The sequence below is a fragment of the Barbus barbus genome (assembly GCF_936440315.1).
Source record: "Barbus barbus genome assembly, chromosome: 1".
NCBI classification, from domain to species: domain Eukaryota; kingdom Metazoa; phylum Chordata; class Actinopteri; order Cypriniformes; family Cyprinidae; genus Barbus; species Barbus barbus.
The window spans coordinates 37,830,328-37,851,913 of NC_136729.1; the positions used below are offsets into that span (position 1 = coordinate 37,830,328).

Sequence of the window (21,586 nt, forward strand, 5' to 3'; positions counted from 1 at the left end):
TTGCCTGTGTAAACTATGCATCGTTAATATGGTGAATACTGAATTTTATCTTTTAATATTACCGTGTTAAATATATTACCTGCACTTTTAGTGTTTTTACGACGTTTTGTCGCACTGATGTCGATACAAATGTTGCTATAACAATGACCAGATATGTCGTTATTTTTATCGTGCCAGGCTCCCTGTCTGTGTAATTCATAAACACACATTTATTATGCACAGTACAATCAGATAGGCTGACTTTTAAACTGATACCAGTTCGAACATATACGACTGAACACTGCTACTGACAGTTTCTGACTTTTTCAGTCCGTGAGATTGTCCTGTTTTGCGTTGGTCATCACCAGCTCATTTGCATTTATATTTTGATTTGGCGAGTCCGCCGCTAGCTTATAGCCCGTTAGCATCGCTACCTGTGTCTACCTTTGAGTGCAGGTGAGGACACGTTCTGAACTCCGCGAAGCAGATCCGCGAGCTGCTGGAGAAGCAGGCCCAGCTGAGAGAGCTGAGAGCCGCTCTGGAAATATCCAGGGTTGACACTCACAAGTCCATGATAAGTATACAGCACGCTGATAACACTCCCACCACCTCTACTCCGTGTGTTTCTCTGCACAGGCACTGTGCACCCAGGACCCGATCTTACCAGGCCTCCTTTACTCCGGTGCCGGGACACTAGGGATCTTGGGTGCACCAGCAGCGGAAGACGTGAGCGAAGCCCCGGGCGAGGACCTCTCCCCCTCTGCCGCCTTCGGCCTTCGAGATCTCCACCCGGAACCACTTCGCTCCCCTCCACGAGACGGAATGTAACGCTGTGATCATCGGAGACTCCATCGTCCGGCATGTCAGTGCTACTCTAGCTAAAGTAAAGTGCACACTCACTGTTTCCCTGGCACTTGTGTTCTCGATGTTTCTGCGCAGATACCCGCAATCCTTAAGGATGACGAGAGCACAGGAGCCGTTGTGATCTACACAGGGTTGAATGACATCAAGCTGTGGCAGACGGAAACACTGAAGAGGGAATTCAGGAGCCTGATCAAGACAGTATGTAGCACATCGCCTGTGACAACGATCATCGTGTCAGGACCGCTTCCCACAAATCGACGTTGACACGAAAGGTTCAATAGACTTGTTTTCTTTAAACGAATGGTTATTGTCAAGGTGTAAAGAACAGAAACTTCTCTTTGTTAATAACTGGAATCTTTTCGTGGAGCTTCTTAGGCTTTTTTTGTGCAGATGGCCTGCACCCTAGCAGAGTCGGAGCGGAACTCCTGTCAGACAACATCTCCAGGACGCTACGCTTCATATGACTAATAAGCCAATTCTCAAATAACTGCTACGATGGCTTTTGTTCTACCTACTTAAATGATAGGAGTACTTGCGTTGTCCAATCTATAAAGACTGTGTCTGTTCCCCGAATAGTGAGGTCAAAATATAAATTTAATGCAGGATCTAGAAAAAAAACTGATTGTGATTAAACTGGAAGAATACAAAATAAATTAACAAAAAACATTTTTAAAGCTTGGGCTCCTAAACATTAGATCACTCTCACCCAAAACAGTTATTGCAAATTAAATGATCACAAAGAATAGTTTCAATGTACTCTGCTTGACTGAAACCTGGCTCAAACCTGGTCGTGGTGGCAGTGTTGCAACAATATATAGTGATATTCTCAATGTTACTCAGAAAACAGGATACAGGGTACTCATTCAAAATACTTCTACTTAATGTTACACTGTCAGATATGCAAAATAAATCTCTTCTATCTCTTGCTCTGGCTACTCTGTATAGTCCGCCAAGATTTCCTCAAAGAATTTGCAGATTTCCTCTCAGACCCATTGGTTAATGTTGATAAAGTGCTAATTGTTGGATACTTTAACATTCATGTTGATAATATAAATTATGCGTTAGGACTTGCGTTTAGACTTAATTAACTCTTCTGGAGTCAAGCAAAACATACCCTAGTGAAAAATAAAATACACTTAAATGCTTAAAATATATTTATTTCATGATAAGTATACAAAAAATAGACTGACATGTCTATACTTACTGAAAATACATTCTAAATGTAGTTATTTCATGCTTTCATCAAGAACAAACTTAGTGCACTAAAAATTCATTTGTAAAATACTATACTTTTTCTAAATGAATTTGGGGAATGATGAAATATATATATTCATTTTTAAAGGGATCCCCCAGCATTAAGACATGCATAGTTTAATATTACATAAATTATGTCTCTTATTGTAACTGAGTTATTTGGGACTGTATTGCACTGGTTTAGGGTAGTTGCATTCGCACTGGTGCGTTGGTCAGAACACAGGAGGCATGAATAAGAATCAACAGTCTTTAATTAAAGTTCAGCAAGTGATCAGCACGAAACAGCACAGCCAGACCACAGGGCATTACTTGGTATAATCTTCACAGCAGTGATATGTAAGGTAACTGTAGGCATGTGTGTGGTCTGAAACAATCAATAATAAACAACAATTAGAAACATGGACAACTTCAGCATAATAACTGGCATTTGTACTATTTACTAACTGCCCATTGCAAATATTAATTCTCGGCAGTAATACCACTTTTTAACGCTAAATGGAATTATTTGCTGCATCATCACACAATCCGTTAACTAGCACTTATAATCTAGAATAACTACAGAACGGGAATATACATACATACATATACATACTATAAATCTACATCTATACATTGATATGTAAATATCAATCAGTTATGTCCATTTGAACACTGAATCCAAGTATAGTAAATATATGGTGAATGAACGTCTTAGGTGCTGTGTTTAGCGTCGTCACTTATGTTCCCGAACGAGCTCACAACATCTTATTAATTATGCATCATAGGACACCTTCAGTAAAGGACAATCATAAATTAACTTACATGTTGTCATTAACGCACAACTTGGACAAATATATCTTCAATCAAGCAAAGTTAAATTCAGTCCGTATTCTGCAGAAACCTATGCGGTACCTCGTGTAATCGACTCAACTGGAACTGAAAGTTACTGACGTATGCAGTAACCCGTGACCTGATTGGTCATTACTTCTGAACACTTATTTAAATATGTAGTAGAAAACCGATGAAAATGTATGTTATTTAAAAAAATCGGCATCGCTTTTGGACTATGGCGGGGCCATAGTCCACGGTGATGGTACATTCTGTATCGGTGACGTCAAATGGTTGCACTTGGTGAGCTACTGGCGCTTATTTCTATAGTCTTTGGCTTTTTACTGCAACACCACTCAGAATACACAACTCAGAAAATAAAATACTGATACGATACCACATTGTGTGGCTTTTAGTTGTAATTTTCAGTCGAAGGGCAACAAGAGAAGCAATGTAAGACTAAGACTTCACTGTTTTCACCAACCAAGCACTAGGGGAAATACTATCTACTATCGAGCCTAAGCAAAAAGGAAAACCTATAAAGATTTAGCTGAGATAATTAAGTAACTGAAGGAGAGAAAATGAGGCCTAACAGGTGGATCCAAACTCGACTGCGAATTGAATTAAAATGTCAAATTAGAAATTGTGGTTTCTACTTAAAATTTAATGATGTTATCATTATTAATTTAATGATGTTATTGAAATTTATAGAATGATTAGGATTAAGATTGCTCAATAATGTACCATTGAAACAGGGAAGCCCAAACCCTACTTAACCAATGCTGGAATAAAAAAAAAATTCAAGGCAATAATGATAGATAATTATTAAAACCCAATGATGTTTGTCATTCAAATTATAAGAGCAATTAACATTTCATTGATCAGCAAATGGTGTTGCAGTATGGAAGCAGGAACTGTAATTAATTATAACACGAAATCAGAATTTTCAAATTCATAATTAGTTATGCAATTAAATTACAAACTTTGGTTCCCCAAGGATAGCAGGTTCTTAGCATCTACTGATGTCATTAAAATTCATAAGAGCTATTTATAATTCATTAAATTATTAGAGCACTTATAATTACATTAATCAGTCTATGTGGAAACAGGAACTGAAATTATTTATGAACTGAAATTAATTTCAAATCTGGGATTAGTTATGAAATCAACAATTTTAAATTCCCAACAATAGCAACTCATCCACTGATGTTGTTGAAATCATAGAGACAGCTTATAATTAAATTAATCAAAAGGAATCTGTTAGCAGATAGGCACGGGACACAGAGGTAAGTGCAATACCAACAACAGGTTTATTGAAAAGCAGCAGAGGGGAATGAGATGAGCAGTAAATCCGTGTAAGCTGGCGGGGAATGGGAAAGTCTCTTGGGGCTTATCTGAGTGTTAATGTCCTTGTTTCTTTATCCAGGCGATCCAGAGGGAACAGCGGAGCCTGGAGACGGTGAAGCACAGGAGCGATGGAGAACGAGGATAGGAACACAGGAGCAACTGGTAGGTAGACAAAAGGTAAGTGGATCAGGTTAGTCAACATAGAATGTTTGAGACCAGACAGTGAGTGAACGGGAGGAGTGCAGGGATATAGTGCTGCTGATTAGTGCTGACAGGTAGCGGTGATCAGAAATCAGGGGATTGGGATCTGGTGAGTGTCGTTGGTGGAGACTGCGGTGACTGTGGTGACTCTTTGACAGTACCCCCTCCTCCAGGGGCGGCTCCTGACGCCCTATTACGGCGACGGGGTCGGCCACGGCCTCTGGGTGCAGGACAGTCAGGATGGTTCTGGTGAAACTCGGCCAGAAGAGAGGCATCCAGCACATCGTCCCGGGCCACCCAGGATCTTTCCTCTGGCCCGTATCTCTCCCAAACAATAAGATATTCCAGACGGCCACCCCGTCACCGAGAGTGCAAGATGTCCTGCACCCGGCCCACGGGAGGAAGCGGTTCCAGCTGTGATGGTTGTCATGACAGTAGGCCCGGAAATATCTCCCAATATCCTGAATCTTCCGCTCAGTCTGGCCGTTAGTTTGGGGGTGATACTCTGAAAGAGACTGACGGTGACATTGAGGAGTTTGAAGAATGCCTTCAAGACATGGGAGACAAACTGTTGCCCATGGTCGGAAGAGATTATGGAAAAGGGCCTCTGCTGCTTCGAGGGCTGTGGGTAAACCCCACAGGGGAATTAACTTGCAGGCTTTGGAGAATCTGTCAACTGCAACGAGTATGCAGGTATAACCTTCTGACTTGGGGAGATCTGTGACGAAGTCGACTCCGACATGGGACCAGGGGCGATGTGGAATGGGTAATGGGACTAATTTTCCGGCGGGTAAGTGATGTGGAGTCTTGGAGATGGCACAGACTGAGCATCTATGAACGTACTGGGAGACATCCCGGGCCATACTGGGCCACCAGTACCGAGCTTGGAGGAGCGAGAGAATATGTATTGCTGCCTGGGTGTACAGAGCCCGGGGAAGCATGCAGGAAGCCCAGAAGGGAAGTCCTCAAGGAGGTGGGCACGTACACAGTAAAATCGTCAGTGTTAATTGAGCAGTGTTACTCTCCGTTTACGCTTAAGGAGTTAACTTAACAACAAATAGTGAAAAATGCCCTCTAGTGTTGGTGAAAATGATCAGAGTTGAATTCTGCATGGCTAACTTTACTCTGTTAAGCTCCGCCCCTCAAGACAACCCCGAAGACCAGAGCACAAGTTGTCTCGTCGCCATTTTCTTTTGCCTTGCGCCAAAAGGTAAGCTCTTTTAATTAATTTGTTAAAACATAAGTTTAATATTCAAGGTTAATAATTGTGTTACTATTAATGCATAAGTTATAGTTATTTTTAACTTTGGTTTAAACTCGGAAATATCGAATAGGTAATGAATAGGCAAGTCAGTATGTTGGAGAAATGTGCTTTTTCATCTCAATGTGGTAATGATAAAGTTTAAATGATGTCAGTAATCTTACTTAGATTTTCAGCTGTATTTAGCTTTGATGTTAGAAAGTAAGTATAATGAATAGCATGTTATGTTGTTGTGGAATGTAATGTCTTATAGCATGTCCTACGACGTTAGATACGTAACTCTGAATAAATTATATGATGTTATGTAAACCCCTGGAATGTTATATAAACTCTATATTTGCTGCTGTTCAGCTCACGAACGCCGCCATCGCATCTTTACTGAAGCCACATTGATGGCAATAAGTTTTTATTACTTATGCGTTTGGGGGACTGTTAAACTCATAAATCTACTTAAAAACACAACATTAATTTGATCTTTATAAGGTAAAAGTGTTTAAAATTAAGTATTGTTTGAAATAGTATTTTTATTGTTTATATACCATATTTATGTTTTTGCTTTGCTTTTTAATTTTTTTTATCATTATTAAGCTGGTCTGATCGATTCTCGATGAAAAAAGAAAAACTGTCAATATTCTGACAGCTGACATTAAAGAAAAGAATAGGTCATATTTCATATAAATAACTATATATATATGATAACGATATGATATATACATATATATCATTTTTATATTTAAATTTTTTTTTTAGATTTTTGCAGTATATCACCAGCAAGGAAGATGAACGAAAACTGTGCCAGAGGAATTGTGCCTTTGTTCCTGTACCTTCTTCAAAAATGGCTATGTAAGTATCACACTGTTTTTGTTTTAGTTTTAATGCATTGTTGACAACTTTTAAATGTTTTGATCACATGCCCATAATACAGTATGGAGTATTTTTCTCTTGGATTTTAAAACACTTTCTCCTTCTTTTTCTGTATTTTTGCCTTTCTAAGAAGCACCGGAATCATAACTATACAGAGAGGCATTTCTAAAGAACGAGGAATATAATTTGAAGGTACAAAATTAAAAGATAAATCTCATTGTGCCACTTTTCACAGCAGTTTTTAACTGTGACTAAGGATTAACTTCATATAGCATTGTTGATGATCTTAAAATGCTTTGTTGCTTGTCAAGGTGTCCACGTCTCAAGTAGGGGTATCTTCTAGAAGGTTTGTTTTTCATTATTATTTTTTGTAGTTTTTTAATTTAGCATATCAGTGATAGTCCTCTGCAATTTACTTGTTTTTTTTTTTCAGAGTGGAACAAGCATTGAGGAGCATATTCAAGACATTGCTGGAAGTGCTCAGCCCTGTCTCCTGGCTCAGGGAAGAATTATTCAGTTCACCAGTACTTCAGTTGTGATCAGCATGCCATTCCATGCAAGTCAATCTCTTCTCTTGTTGCCTTTGACAAACTGTTTAATGGGGTTAATTTACCCCAAAATGAAAACTGTCATCATTTACTCACTCTCATGTCGTTCCAAACCTGTAAGACTTTCGTTCATCTTCAAAACACCAATGAAGGTATTTTAATGAAATCTGAGAGATTTCTGTCCTAACATTGAGAGTCCATGCAACTAGCACATTCAAGGCCCAGAAAGGTAGTAATGACATCATTAAAGTAATCCATGTGACTCCACTGGTTTAACCTTAATTTTATGCATGCATTCACAAAATGTCAGCTTTAATTTCAAAGAAAACACTCATCTGTCATTGTGCTCTCGTGTATGCTTGTCAGGGATTAATATTTTTATAAAGTGGTAAATGTTTTTATTGTTTTTTCCTTTGCGCAAACAAAGCACTCGTGTTGCTTAATAAAACTGAAGTTAAATCACCAGAGTCTCGCGGGTTAATTTAATGATGTCTTTAACACCTTTCTGGGCCTTGAAAGATGTAGTTATAGGCTGTCGATGAAAGGATAGAAGTCTGCCAGATTTCATTACAAATATCTTCATTTGTGTTCAGAAAATGAACAAAAGTCTTATAGGTTTGGTATGACATGAGGGTGAGTAATTAATGAGAATTCAAATTTTTGGTGAACAAACGTCTTAAGGCACACTTTGTTTTTGGCACCACTTATAACACTATTCTACACAAGATGTACACTTTCATTCAGACCACTGTGTTCAACAAAGATGTTGGCAAAGTGAAGGTCCTTGTATTGCTGAGGTTAGAGCAAGGCTGCTTAGCTAGGTGGTTCAACAGCTTCTGTACTGAATATAGTGATGTATTGTCATTTCATGCAGACGTAATGTATTTTTGTGCATGTAATTGTGTATGTTTCTTGAGCATGACAGCATTGTAATAAATGTTTTAAATCTGATGTCGTTGATCTTGTTTTCTGTTCTGTTTTAAAAACACCAAATGGGATTTCAAATTAGAGAATTTTTCACTATTATAAATGTAAATTAACTCTACATAAGTGAAATATTAACACTAATTAGAGTAAATTTTCTGACTAGAACCAGAAAATCTGAGCATATCACACCAGTCCTCAGGTCCTTACACTGGCTTCCAGTTACATTTAGGATTGATTTTAAAGTACTTTTACTTGTTTATAAGTCACTCAATGGCCCAGGACCTAAATATATTGCTGATATGCTCACTGAATACAAACCGAACAGACCACTCAGATCATTAGGATTGAGTCAGTTAGAAATACCAAGGGTTCACACAAAACAAGGGGAGTCTGCTTTTAGCTATTATGCGGCCTGCAGTTGGAACCAGCTTCCAGAAGAGATCAGATGTGCTAAAACATTAGCCACATTTAAATCAAGACTCAAAACTCATCTGTTTAACTGTGCATTTGTTGAATGAGCACTGTGCTATATGTCCGAACTGACTGCAATGAATTTTATGTATAATAATTTTCTTTAAATTCATTTTAAATCAATTTCTATATCATCTTAAATTTCCTTGTTTTTATTATTTTTATTTCCATGTTTTTATTGATTTTTAATGTCTATTTCACTTTCTTTTATGTAAAGCACTTTGAATTACCACTGTGTATGAAATGTGCTATATAAATAAACTTGCCTTGGCTTGCCTTGCCTTAAATTTTCCTGCAGACTTAAATTGTGGTAACACAGAACAGAGTTAATTTCCCCTAGTGTTAAACTCTGGTAACACTATTCAGTGTTGAGCAGTGTTAATTTTTTACTCAAAATAGAGTTAATTTAACTCTGAAACTTTAACACTATGACGAGAGTCAATTTATCACCAATTCTGAGTGGGACCAAATACACTCGGGCCGAGTGTTAAATTTAACTCTAATAGAGCTCATTTAACACTGCAAAATTTACTGTGTAGGTTTTGCCCTCTGGGCCTCCGAGCAGAGCGGTTTCGGTGATGGTCTCGATCTTCAGCTCGGCCTGTCTCTGGCGGGTAAATCAAACTGCTTTAGGAGGGTTTGTGAGATGAAATTGCCTGAGGATCCCGAGTCCACGAGGGTGGATACTGAAATGAAATGACGTGGGGTGAGCAGCTGTACCCTTAGCAGTGGTAGGGTAGAGATAGCAGGCTCCAATTGGAGGGTACTCACCGCAGGGCGTGGGGGGCGAGAGGGGCATACCCGAATGAAGTGCCCCGGAACTCCGCAGTAGAGGCACAGCCCCGTGGCGAGATGTCGAGCACGCTCAGTGCGTGAGAGGCGATTAGTATCCATTTGCATAGGTTCTGGTACCGGAGGACAGGCAGCTGGCGAGGACAGAGAATTAGCGGTTATGTCCTGCTGTCAAGCCGAGAGACGTTGGGAGATCTTAACGGCCTTCTGCATAAAGCTCTCCAGACCGACAGTGTCATCATAGATCGCCATTTGGGCCCTGATCTGTGGATCCAAGCCCTGACGATAAGCAGTGAGTAGCGCTGCCTCGTTCCATCCACACAAGGCCACCAGAGTCCGGAACAGAGTATAGTCACTGGCCGAAGAATCTCCCTGGCGGAGGCGGATGAGTTGATCGGCAATGGAGAGCAAGCTGGTAGATAGGCCAAAGACCTCCTTGAAGTGGGAATAGAAAGCATCAAAAGAGTTAATTATAGTGGTCTGTGAGTTCCAGATGGCTCGTGCCCAGAGTAATGCCCGTCCAGTTAACAGGGAGATCAGAAAGGCAACTTTAGCCCATTCGCTGGCAAATTTATGGGTTTGCATGTCTATGTAGAGTGAAACTTGGAGTAAAAAAATGCTACATTCAACCGCCTCACCCGAATAGTTTGCAGGGATGGCCATGGGACTGGCAGAGTCAGACTGAGGGTGTGTGACCAGAGAGAGAGCTGTTCGAAGAGCGCTGACCAGCTCTGATACAAGTGTAATCTGTCCAAAGGATGGGCGAGACGTCACGGGCGGGTGACGTAATGGTCAGGAATCATAAAGCAAATGCCCCCGGGCCGAAGGCTTCTAGCAGAAGGCGGATCTGCGGACCGTCATTCTCACTAGATAATCTTCAGCTAAAACATCCTGCTGCCGATGGCCCAGAACTTCTGAGGGCTGGCCCCTCTGGGGAAGAGCGGCGTACACCACGGTACTCGATGCCCGTCTCTCCTCAGTGCCCTCAGGAGATCGGCCTGCCAACACTGCCACGTACGGTGTTCCAGGGCGCAGCGATCTCCAGCGAGCACACATCTCAGTTTCTTCCACCCAGGAACGTAGCGGAGCTGAGATGCTCGACACCCCTTCAAATCAAATCAAATCAAATCAAATCAAATCACTTTTATTGTCACATCACCACAGCACGTGTGCCTTCGTGAGTGAAATTCTTGAGAGCGTGCTCCAGACACTGCAAAAACAATTTACATATAGACATTACCATACATACGTACAGACTTATACAGATGACAATGTGTAATATACACATACATATACTCAGTACACACAGTGTACTATTAGACAGACATACAGTTACCGATACACATTATACACAGTATGTAGTACACATTCTACGTTATATACACACAGTAATATGCGAAGATGCAGCAGATTATATATAAACCGGATGTGCAAATGTCATGGATGTGCATTGGTTGGTATCCGGTGCTGGCAAAAAGATTGTTGTATTTGTGCAGTAGTGTACTGGTAGTCCAGTTTGAACTGTGTGGAATTAAAGTGCAGTGCGTATACTGTAAGGTGGGATTATGCTGTAGGTATATTAGTTTTGACTGTTCATTAGCCTGATAGCCTGAGGAAAAAAGCTATCCCTCAGTCGGCTAGTGCGGGATCGGATGCTGCGGAGACGTCTTCCTGAGGGCAGCAGAGAGAGCAGTCTGTGGGACGGGTGGCTGGAGTCACTGATGATCCTCCGGGCTTTCTTTATACACCGCCTGGTGTAGATGTCCTGGAGGGAGGGAAGCTCACCTCCAACAATGTGACGGGCAGTTCGCACGACCCTTTGCAGAGCTTTGCGGTTGCCAGCAGTGCTGTTTCCAAACCAGGCGGTGATGCAGCCTGTCAGGATGCTCTCCACAGTGCAGGTGTAGAATGATCTGAGGATGCTGGGGTTCATTCCAAACTTCCTCAGCCGTCTCAGGAAGAAGAGGCGTTGGTGTGTCTTCTTCAGCACTGCATCTGTGTGAGCGGACCATGTGAGATCCTCAGTGATGTGAACACCGAGGAATTTGAAGCTGTTTACTCGCTCCACAGGTGTCATGTCGATGGTGATGGGTGTGTGTTCTCTGCTCTGTCTCCTGAAGTCCACCACCAGCTCCTTGGTCTTGTCGATGTTGAGTGAGAGGTGGTTCTCTTGACACCATTTAGTCAGGGTTCTCACCTCCTCTCTGTAGGCCGTCTCATCGTTGTCAGTGATCAGGCCTATCACCGTTGTGTCGTCAGCAAATTTGACGATGACGTTGGAGCTGTGTGTTGCTGTACAGTCGTGTGTGTACAGGGAGTACAGGAGTGGGCTGAGGACGCAGCCCTGAGGAGCACCAGTGTTGAGGGTCAGCGGGGATGAAGTGTTGTTGCCCATTCTGACCACCTGACATCTGCCTGTCAGGAAGTCCAGGATCCAGCTGCACAGAGATCCGTTTAGTCCCAGAGTCTGGAGCTTCTCAACCAGTGTGGCAGGCACTATGAATGCTGAGCTGTAGTCCACAAACAGCATTCTCACATAGGTGTTCTTATTTTCCAGGTGGGAGAGAGCAGTGTGCAGGGTGAAGGCAATAGCATCGTCTGTGGAACGGTTTCTGCGATATGCAAATTGTAGGGGATCCAGTGAGTCAGGCAGCACAGAGCAGATGTAGTCTCTGATGAGTTTCTCAAAGCACTTGCTGAAGATGGGTGTCAGAGCAATGGGCCTCCAGTCATTCAAGCATGTGATTTTATTTTTCTTTGGTATGGGCACAATGGTGGATTTTTTGAAGCATGCGGGAACCACAGACAGAGAGAGGGAAAGGTTAAAAATGTCTGTGAAAACCCCGGCCAGTTGGAATGCGCATGCTCGGAGCACACGGCCTGGGATGCCATCGGGACCCACAGCCTTGCGGATGTTCACCCGTCGGAAGGATCGGGTTACATCTGCGACAGAAAAGGAAAGTGCGCTCGCCTCTTCTGCTACAGCCGCGGGAGCGCGCTCTGTGTGGGCGGTGTTGTGAGCCTCGAAACGAGCATAAAAGTTATTAAGTTCGTCCGGTACAGAGGCGGCAATGTTCACAGTAGCTGGTTTATTCCCTCTGAAATCTGTGATGTTGTTGATACCCTGCCACATGCTTCTTGCGTTGTTGGTTTTGAATTGTTCTTCAACTTTGTTTTTATATTGTCGTTTGGCAGCTTTGATTGATTTCCTGAGATCGTAACTGGCTTGTTTGCGATCGTCAGAGTTTCCGGATTTAAAGGCAGATGTCCGCGCTGACAAGGCTGCTCGAACATCGCTGTTAATCCACGGTTTTTGGTTGGGGTAGATGCGGATTGTTTTTGTCGGTACTACATCCTCTACACACTTCCTGATGAAACACGTTACAGTATCTGAGTACGCCTCTGTCGTCATCAGACGCTGCCCGGAACATGTCCCAGTCCACGTGATCAAAACAGTCCTGTAGTATAGCGTCTGATTGGTCCGACCAGCATTGAATTGTCCTGAGGGCGGGTGCTTCTCGTTTCAGTTTCTGCCTATAAGCAGGCAGGAGCAGAACGGAAGTGTGGTCCGATTTGCCGAAAGGTGGGCGGGGGAGCGATTTGTAGGCGTCCCGGAATGGAGAGTAGCAGTGGTCCAGTACACGATCACCACGCGTGTTGATGGTGATGTGTTGAAAGTATTTTGGAGCTATTGTTCTGAAGTTGGCTTTGTTGAAGTCCCCCGTAACAATAAACGCTGCATCTGGGTACGCGGTTTCCTGCTCGCTTATATTCCCATACAGTTCCTTGAGTGCCTGGTCTGTGTTGGCTTGAGGGGGAATGTAAACAGCTGTGATTATGATCGCTGTAAATTCCCTCGGTAGCCAGAATGGTCGACACAGAAGCATATGAAATTCCAGATCAGGGGAGCAGGAGGATTTAATAGAGTGTAGGTTCCTTTCATCACACCACGAGTTGTTGATAAAGAAACAGACGCCCCCGCCTCTGCTTTTCCCTGTGAGCTCTTTCGTTCTGTCCGAGCGGTGCACGGAGAACCCCGTGAGCTCGATGGCTGAGTCTGGAACCACTGCCGACATCCAGGTTTCTGTGAGGCAAATAATGCAGCAGTCCCTTGTTTCCCGTTGGTATGAGATGCGTGCCCGCAGTTCACAGAGTTTGTTGTCCAGTGACTGAACGTTAGCCAGCAAAATAGTTGGGAGAGGAGGTCGGAGGGGACGGCGTCTGAGTCTGACAAGGACGCCGGCTCTCTTCCCCCTTTTCCGGCGGCGTTTCTTCGGTCGCGATCGTGCAGCCCAGACAAAGGGCTCTGATGCGGTGTCTGTAAACAAGGCGCCGGCGTTCAGGAACTCAAAGTCCGGTTTGCGTTGCGCGACGAAGGAACCAATGTTTAAAAGCGTGTGTCTATCGTAGACAGTTATACTGACAACATCTAACACGTGAAACAACAAAATAACAAATAAAACATAAAAAACATAAGAAAAACTGCAGAGTTTTCTTGGAGCTCGCAACACGGCTGCCATGCTCGGCGCCATCTTGGTTCAGATGGTCTTCGGGGGTCTCTAAAGCAGCTAGTTTGGATCTGATTACACCAGAGGCCAGTTTCAGGAGACTGGTTCCCTTAGAGCTCCGCTGGGACAGTCTGTGAGTGGTAGGCCCCAGCTGAGCCTCCTTACAAAATCCCAGCGTATGGAACGTAGCAGGCCTCCTCTCGGTTCTAGAGAGTCGTTATGCTGAGGCCTCTGCCTATGCTGAGCCTGACCGTTTCAGCAGGTGTCGTAGGCCTCCTCTTACTCAGGGAGTTTTTGAGGCCTCCACTCTACAGAGCTCTGCCCTGACAGCATCTGTGAGTAGTAGGCTCTAAGTGAGTCTCCTTACAAGACGTCCACTGTGTGGAGTGTAGAGACCTCCTCTCGATCTAGAGAGTCGTCATGCAGAGGTCTCCGCTCCAAGAGCGCGACTGTTTCGGTGAGTGTGGTCAGGCCTCCTCTCGCTCAAAGAGTTCTAGAGGCCTCCGCTCACTGGAGCACGAGGAAACTGTACGCCCTGAAGCGGAAGTCTCACTTTATGGTGCAGAGACCGCTAGCTCTACCCATTCAACTGCCCAATTGGTACAGTTCTGGAGCTCCTGCAGGCCCAACTCTCCGCAGGGTTGACACACTCCACCTTGAATGTTTACGTGGCGGTAACTCGGCCTACCACACCTCTCTTGTTGGGCAAACAGTGGGTAGACACCCCCTAGTTACACGTTTCCTCCACAGCATGAGGAAATTGTACGCCCTGAAGTGGAAGTGTCACTTCATGGTGCGGAGGTTGCCAGCTTGGTACAGTTCTGGAGCTCCTGCAGGCCCAACTCTCCGCAGGGTTGACACACTCCACCTTGAATGTTTACGTGGCGGTAACTCGGCCTACCACACCTCTCTTGTTGGGCAAACAGTGGGTAGACACCCCCTAGTTACACGTTTCCTCCACAGCATGAGGAAATTGTACGCCCTGAAGTGGAAGTGTCACTTCATGGTGCGGAGGTTGCCAGCTCGACCCAGTCAACTGCCCGATTGCCGCAGTTCTGGAGTTCATGCAGGCCTGTTCCTCCACAGGGTTAACCCACTCCACCCTGAAGGTCTACGTGGCGGCTTTACCGGCCTACCGCGCCCCTCTTGGTGGCCAGTCAGTGGGTAGATACCCCCTAGTCACATGTTTCCTCCAGAGGCTGAGGCCTCCGGCCAGCGAGCTTTTGCTATGTGGTGGATCAGGATGCTATTCCATAGCCTCGAGTCCTCTGCTCTCCACTTTCTTGGGTATCAAGACTCACTTCTCAGAATTTGGCCTTCGGGGCGCAGGCCCCGCCCACTTTATCCACTTTTTTCTCTCGCCCTAGCTGTGCTCCATCCACACTGGGCAAGGATTTGTCAGTCTGGCGGCGTAGGCATCTCGTTCCCCTTCTCGGATGCAGCTCGAGTTCCTGAAGAAGAATGTCTCTAGGTTACGTATATAACTCTAGTTTCTCAAGGAAACGAGACGCTGCATCTCAATGCCACACTTCCGGCATCCCTGCCAGCGCTTGCTTCATTCCTAGAAGCTGACGCCGGTTCCACCGCACGTGCTTTATGCTTCCTGGCCATTATGTCTGTAGGATATCAGAGACTGAATCAGACAATTTTAAGATGCATCAGAACATTGAAACCTGAGGAGCTGGAATGCAGAGAGGCCTTAAGGAACAGGACGTCATAAATCTAGTTTGGAGCAAGCAACTCCTAACCAGCGAGCCTCTTTCACCAAACAACTTGCAACACTGAGACAAACGAACACTTATTGATAATTCCAATTCAAGAAGGAGACTGTCAAATTTGTTGCAAGTAATCAAGACTGATGTTCACATGTAAACCTGTGATAGGAAATCACTAGCTACAGACTCTTTCGGGCGTGTCTCCACACATAGAAGACAGTCCAAACCAACATTCCTTTGTCTAAAGAACATGCCTTCGTTCTCCTTAGAACTATACAAAGACTTTATTTTTCATATGCACATAAAATCATCCTAAAAGGACATTTTTATGCAGAACCTCATGTTTTAATCAAATAATATGTATGTCTTTTCAATAAGTATTGAATAGCTCGAGCCTTAAAGGGAAATATTGCATATTTAGTATGTATGAGCTTGAAAATTCATGCTTTAAGTGTTTCTTCCAATCAATTCTTTGTCAAATGCATCAGTCTTGTTATTATGAAATCATGTTCAAAAGGGTGTACTTTGCCAAAGCCTGTAAAATTCGGACCATGTGACTGATAACAAGCTGATTTATTATGTAAGGCACACACCCTAGCTAAGATAATAGCCTATCTAATTGGTCAAGACATCCAGATGGGAGGGTCTGAAAGCTGAGTTTAAAACTCTTGTCCGCTTTCTCCTCCCTCTCTCTTACGCTTTACGCTCTTACCCCTGCTCTCCAACCCTTGTCCCTCTCACCGAGTGCTGCTCTTTGAGCGTGCTCTGGCCCACGTGCCATAATGAGAAGGAAAACAACTTAGTCTCGTTACATCATTTTATTTTTATTCTTTTACTTTAGTTTCTTTTCTTTCCGTGGAGTTTCGTGTGTTAATGTAAGTTTGATACAAAGTCCAGCTTCGACTGCATTCCTTCAAACGTCCAGCAAGCCAACGCCCAAAGACGTCACTTCAAAGACTACTGAACTTCCAGCCAATCAGACACTTCGGGAAACCCCCCTGTCTGCAACGAGGACACAACCCTGTTACACAGGCAAAGCAAGCAACACACCTCCAGGTTCTAACAGGTTCTAATTGGTGTATTTAATATAAATTTTAGCCTCATTGAGAAACTCAAAGCGAGGGTTAAATAAGTGATTGATGGTTGTTCAGGTCTATGCAACAGCACATATTGCTGTAAACTTGGGATTTCACATTTCCATTTTCTTAAACTCATCCTTTCCTTATTTTCTCTCTTTCTGCAACGTGTGAATGTGTGAATGCTTGTGTTCATGTGTTAGATTAGTTTGTCTTAGGTTTATATAAATAAAATCTGATTTATATTTTAAAAGAGAAGTATCTTGTGTTTTCTGCTCACAAGTTAATGCCTTAATCTGTCGATTTCGTTACTGTGCTATTTAATAGTGTTTTCACTATATTTGGGATTTTAATATCCAGTGCAGAGTTTGTCATACGGCTCGTTCAGTGAATCGCCGTAACACTGATTCTGTTCAAATCCCTATAAAATCATAAATTATTCCCTTTGAGCTAAATTAAACTATTTCTTTAAATTACGTATTAGTATTATAAAATGTATAACCCCTACATTTTTATTGGTGGAGAATGCTTGGGCAGATTAATCTAAATTGTGAGCATAAACCAAGTAATTTAATCTTTTTCTATTGCCGCGGATGAGAGACGAGACTATAGTGTGTGTGTGTGTGTGTGTGTGTGTGCGCGTGCGCGTGAGTGACATCAACTGCGCGCGCACCGCTTGAATGAATGAAGACAGCAAAAGAGCTTCTCAAACTGCAGTAAGTGAACTTAAAGTTAACAGCTGAGATCGTACAATAAGGTCGAAATTGAGCGTGTTCCTCTCTTTCTGTAATGCCTTGTTTTATAGTTGAAGTGATGTCCTGCGGGTTCCAGGTCAGTCAGTAGCTATTCTCCTGAATCTCAGTCTGTTAGCAGAACGAAGCTAAACTGCAGTGATTCAAAGGGAAATAAATCGGTGGATAAAGAATAATTTTGAGCGTGTTCCTCAATCCTATTCATCAGAGCCATTATTATTCATAGTTTGATTAGCAGTGCGTGTTCCATTGTTAAATCATCTATGACTGCCTCAGTTAAACATTAGAGAATAATGCTTACCTGTTTGTGTAACGATACTGAAGTTAATCTCGCTCAACACTGCGTGTGTTCGGGAGATTTTAATGGCAGTTTTAAAAGCTTTATCAAGTAAAGTTTAACTTTGAACCAACAGCGAAGAAAACCTGTTGTGTTTATGTGTCCAGAGAAACTGGCACGGCTTCTGATACAGCACTGTTTCCCTGCAGCACCAAGCTGTTATTTTAATAAGTTTAACTCTGAACGAACTGAGAGTTTAAGCGCCACATCGCAGAACAACTAAAAGCGGTGTTGTTTATTTGTACAGTGTTGAAATGCGCTGACATTTCATGTAACATGCTTAACTGTACTGGAATGCAACAATTCATGTGCTAATCCACTAGAGTTTGTTTTGATTTCCACAGTTACGATCGTGACACGGAAGTCTTAACCTACTTCCGGAGCAACTTTGTACTGTGCACGCGCAGCACATCGATGCTGATGTAAACAAACTCATGCTGTTGCTAAGCTAACGAAACGGTTGTTTACATTGAAGTCTATGCTAAAACCATTAGCCTCAAAGGTTAGCAGTTAGCATTAACATCCGGTGGTTTAATTCAGTGTGTGTGTTTGGAAAGCTAAAGTGATTTAACCCTTTAAACACCTCTCAACTAATAGACTTGTTGGTCTTTCTCTTTCTCATTTCTCTAATTTCTCACTTCTTACCACTTATTTGCATTTTACTAGAAAGGGAAATACTAGTTCACAATTATTAATTGTGCCAAATTCAAAATTTAATTAAAACATTAAATTTATTTGGAATCATTCAAATTTCCCTCAGATCATTTCATATGATCGATACTTCTATTATTCTCTTCTGGGCCTAATCATTTTAGATACAAATAAGTCTTGAACTTGGAACGTTTAAGTAAACTTATTCTATCTAATTGATTTATTACCCATATTAATAGATTCTATTCAGACTTATACTCACTCATTACTTTATTGCGTTTTATTCCCTCATTCTTCCCGTTTTGGTTATACACTTAGCCACTATTTTTATTTACTGATTTTCTCCTTTATTTAATTTCATGCTTTTGCTTATTTTATTACTTTTCATTTTACTTTGTCTCACCTGAGCCTTAATAGGAGACAGTGTTATCCCTCACTACGAGTTCAAATAAATTAAAGAGACACATCTCTTGCACCCAAAATTTTATTTTTGTTGATTAGTTGTGGAGCAACTGGCAACAACTCGTAGTCGGCATAACTGCTTGCTAGTGGACCCGATCCACTTGATTTACTGTCTCTTTCTCTTCTCTCCTGTTCTCTCCTGCTTTCTTTCATCTTCACTTTTCACATTTGTGGGGACCTGTAAGAACCATCAATCAATTCTAAGTGAATGAGATGCACAATCTTGTCAAAAAAGGACTAATCATCTTTACGAATTTGATTGTAATTGTTCTTCCTAACCTCCCTACATTAAAACGCAATCAAAATTTTAACATTTTAACAACGACACCCAGTTGCATCACAACACCAGAGTCCTCCATCAAGAGCACAGAGAACGTGACCCCCATGTCCACGACAGCTATCAGCCCGACCGCTGGAAAAATCCATGGGACCAGCAACGCTTCTCAAGAAACCACAACAACTGGAAACCTAACCAGACATCCAAAGGTAATCGCCTGACTCATCCAAGGGCGACTCGTATGGGTAAGCGACAACGAAACCCACCTCAGCACCACTCAGACATGCACAGTGCTGAGTATGCACAAGAACAAGACAGCTTACCATCAGAAGACATGGAACAAGTCATGAGACAACTGAACGAGTTCCTTCAAGATAAGCTGAACACGGATGACTACCAAAATTGAGTCATGCTCGCTGTGACCAGCGACAGAACGGAAGGCCGGTGATCACATGGTACAACACCATATCAGAGATGACAAGCACCTGTTCAACAACCACCCAGAATGAACAAGTCTCTCACGGCCAACCATTTATGAAAACTGAGGTACCAGAGAACATCACCTCAGTCACCCATCACTCACTAGCAAACTGCTAAATGAACTCCAACTTCAAGAACCACATTCATGTCTGTGCAACAGCAATCACCAAAGCACAGAAGGTCAGAACGTCTGCCACATCCACAAGGCAGCACAAGAGGAATGCAACATAGGAGACACTAGCTTCACACAGCCATGCCAATCTACCTCCGACTGTCTGCTAAAGAACTTCCTGCCTTGCTGGACTGACCCCCATTAGATCATGGACACGCCCTCATCCACGCCAAGGATGCAGAGAGCCAGTCTTCACTGACATACCAGAAAAGGGGGGAGACAACACAGACTGAAACAGATCTGACCACACCTACACTACACCATTAACACACATAACATTACCTATACCCAGAGGTAACCACATCTACTGATAACACATTCCACAAACATATTCTTCTCACAAGTAGAATATACAAATTAGAGCATAACATGAAGTTACATACACCACCATGAAGAAACATGCAGCTATCCTCACAATAGGTAGAGCACCTGACACTAAGTTAAGGTACATTACTTCCTAGCTGCACATGACATCCTAGCTCAACAGAAGTTGCAAACCACGCTAGGAAAACCCACAGCAGCTTTGTTTTGTTTTGTTCTTCTTTCACCTATACTTTTCCTTCCCCTCTTTCTTTAGTAGGTGAAATACCTAGACACCCTGCAAGGGTCAAAGGTCTGATATTAGGATTGACTCGTCACACCTAATATCCGCAAGCCACTCTAAACTGAATGGAAGCCAGAGAGCTCCATGCACGATAGGTCAATTCATTTTACCACAAATGATGCCACCAGAAACTAAAGGTGAACATTCTTAAGTTAATAACCCTCTGGGGTCTGAGGTCATTTTGGGGCCCTTGAGATGTGTTGACATGCCCTGATATTTGTGCTTATTTCAGCTTCTTAAATCATACTATTGACCAACATGTAATTTTTTTTGTATTCAGCACAAACTGTGCTACAATAATATGTGACCAAGATGGATGTACATGTCTGCATTTCTTAGAAAAAAAATATTATGCGTGGTTAGTAAGTTTTGGGGAAAATAATGTAGCTGAAATAAGGCCATAAAAGCCACACTAAATCGTCCTGAATAAGATTGTTGAGTAATCAGTCTTGTAAACTAGAATATTTACTTCACAATTATGTGAAAATCATTCAGCTTACTCATTCACAGAAAACAATATATTGATTTAAATTTTTGAAGACATGTTTTGTGATCTAAAGCCAATATGCGAGGGAGTGGTAGTGGGCTTGAATATTAAGTGATTCTCACCTGAGAGACAAAGGGCCCTCCCCTAAAGCTGCTAATGGCCCATCAGTGTGACTGTGACTGAGGCAGGTAAGACAGAGAGTGTGAGGAGACTGAAAAAATTGGGTTTTTAAATTATTTGTATTTTATTTACAACACAGTATAATCAAAACATACATAATGAAGGTCAAAGACACATTATTGTGCACACTGATCTAACCACAGAGATGTGAACAGACTTTGAGTTATTCCTGCAACAGATTCTGTTCAACAAGTGAAACAAATACCTGATATTTACTTATTTCCATGGATTCAAGAAGAAAAAAACACAATCAGTAGTCAAGGATCTTGTTTTACCATAGAATATCAGTGTAGTTGACCATCTGATGTTGGTACAGCGCTCTCAGAGGAAAACATCTTGAAGAAAGTCATCAGGATTCATCTGTGGTTCAGGTACCTGGTCCAAAAAAATACAAACAACCAAAAAAAAACATTTGTGAGCATAGACTCATGCATGCTTTGTACTATCGTACACACAAAAATACATTTTATATCTGAGAAACTAATTATTATTGTTTAGTACGTTATTAAAATCTATTTTTGAACAGAGTAGGCTATTAATAATAAACATGTTCTAAACAGACTCGTAGTA

At 42.3% G+C, this 21,586-nt stretch overlaps 1 protein-coding gene across 1 annotated transcript in view; it reads right to left on the minus strand.

Moving 5' to 3' along the window:
- LOC306870290 (proenkephalin-A-A-like) overlaps window positions 1-841 on the minus strand; it is a gene marked incomplete at both ends in the record, with an annotated part of 31,599 nt that extends 30,758 nt beyond the window's left edge. The window contains one exon of the mRNA XM_079417477.1: window positions 644-841. Coding sequence (XP_079273603.1) covers window positions 644-841 — 198 coding nt within the window. The remainder of the gene's footprint in view (window positions 1-643) is intronic.
- Window positions 842-21,586: the final 20,745 nt, after the last annotated feature.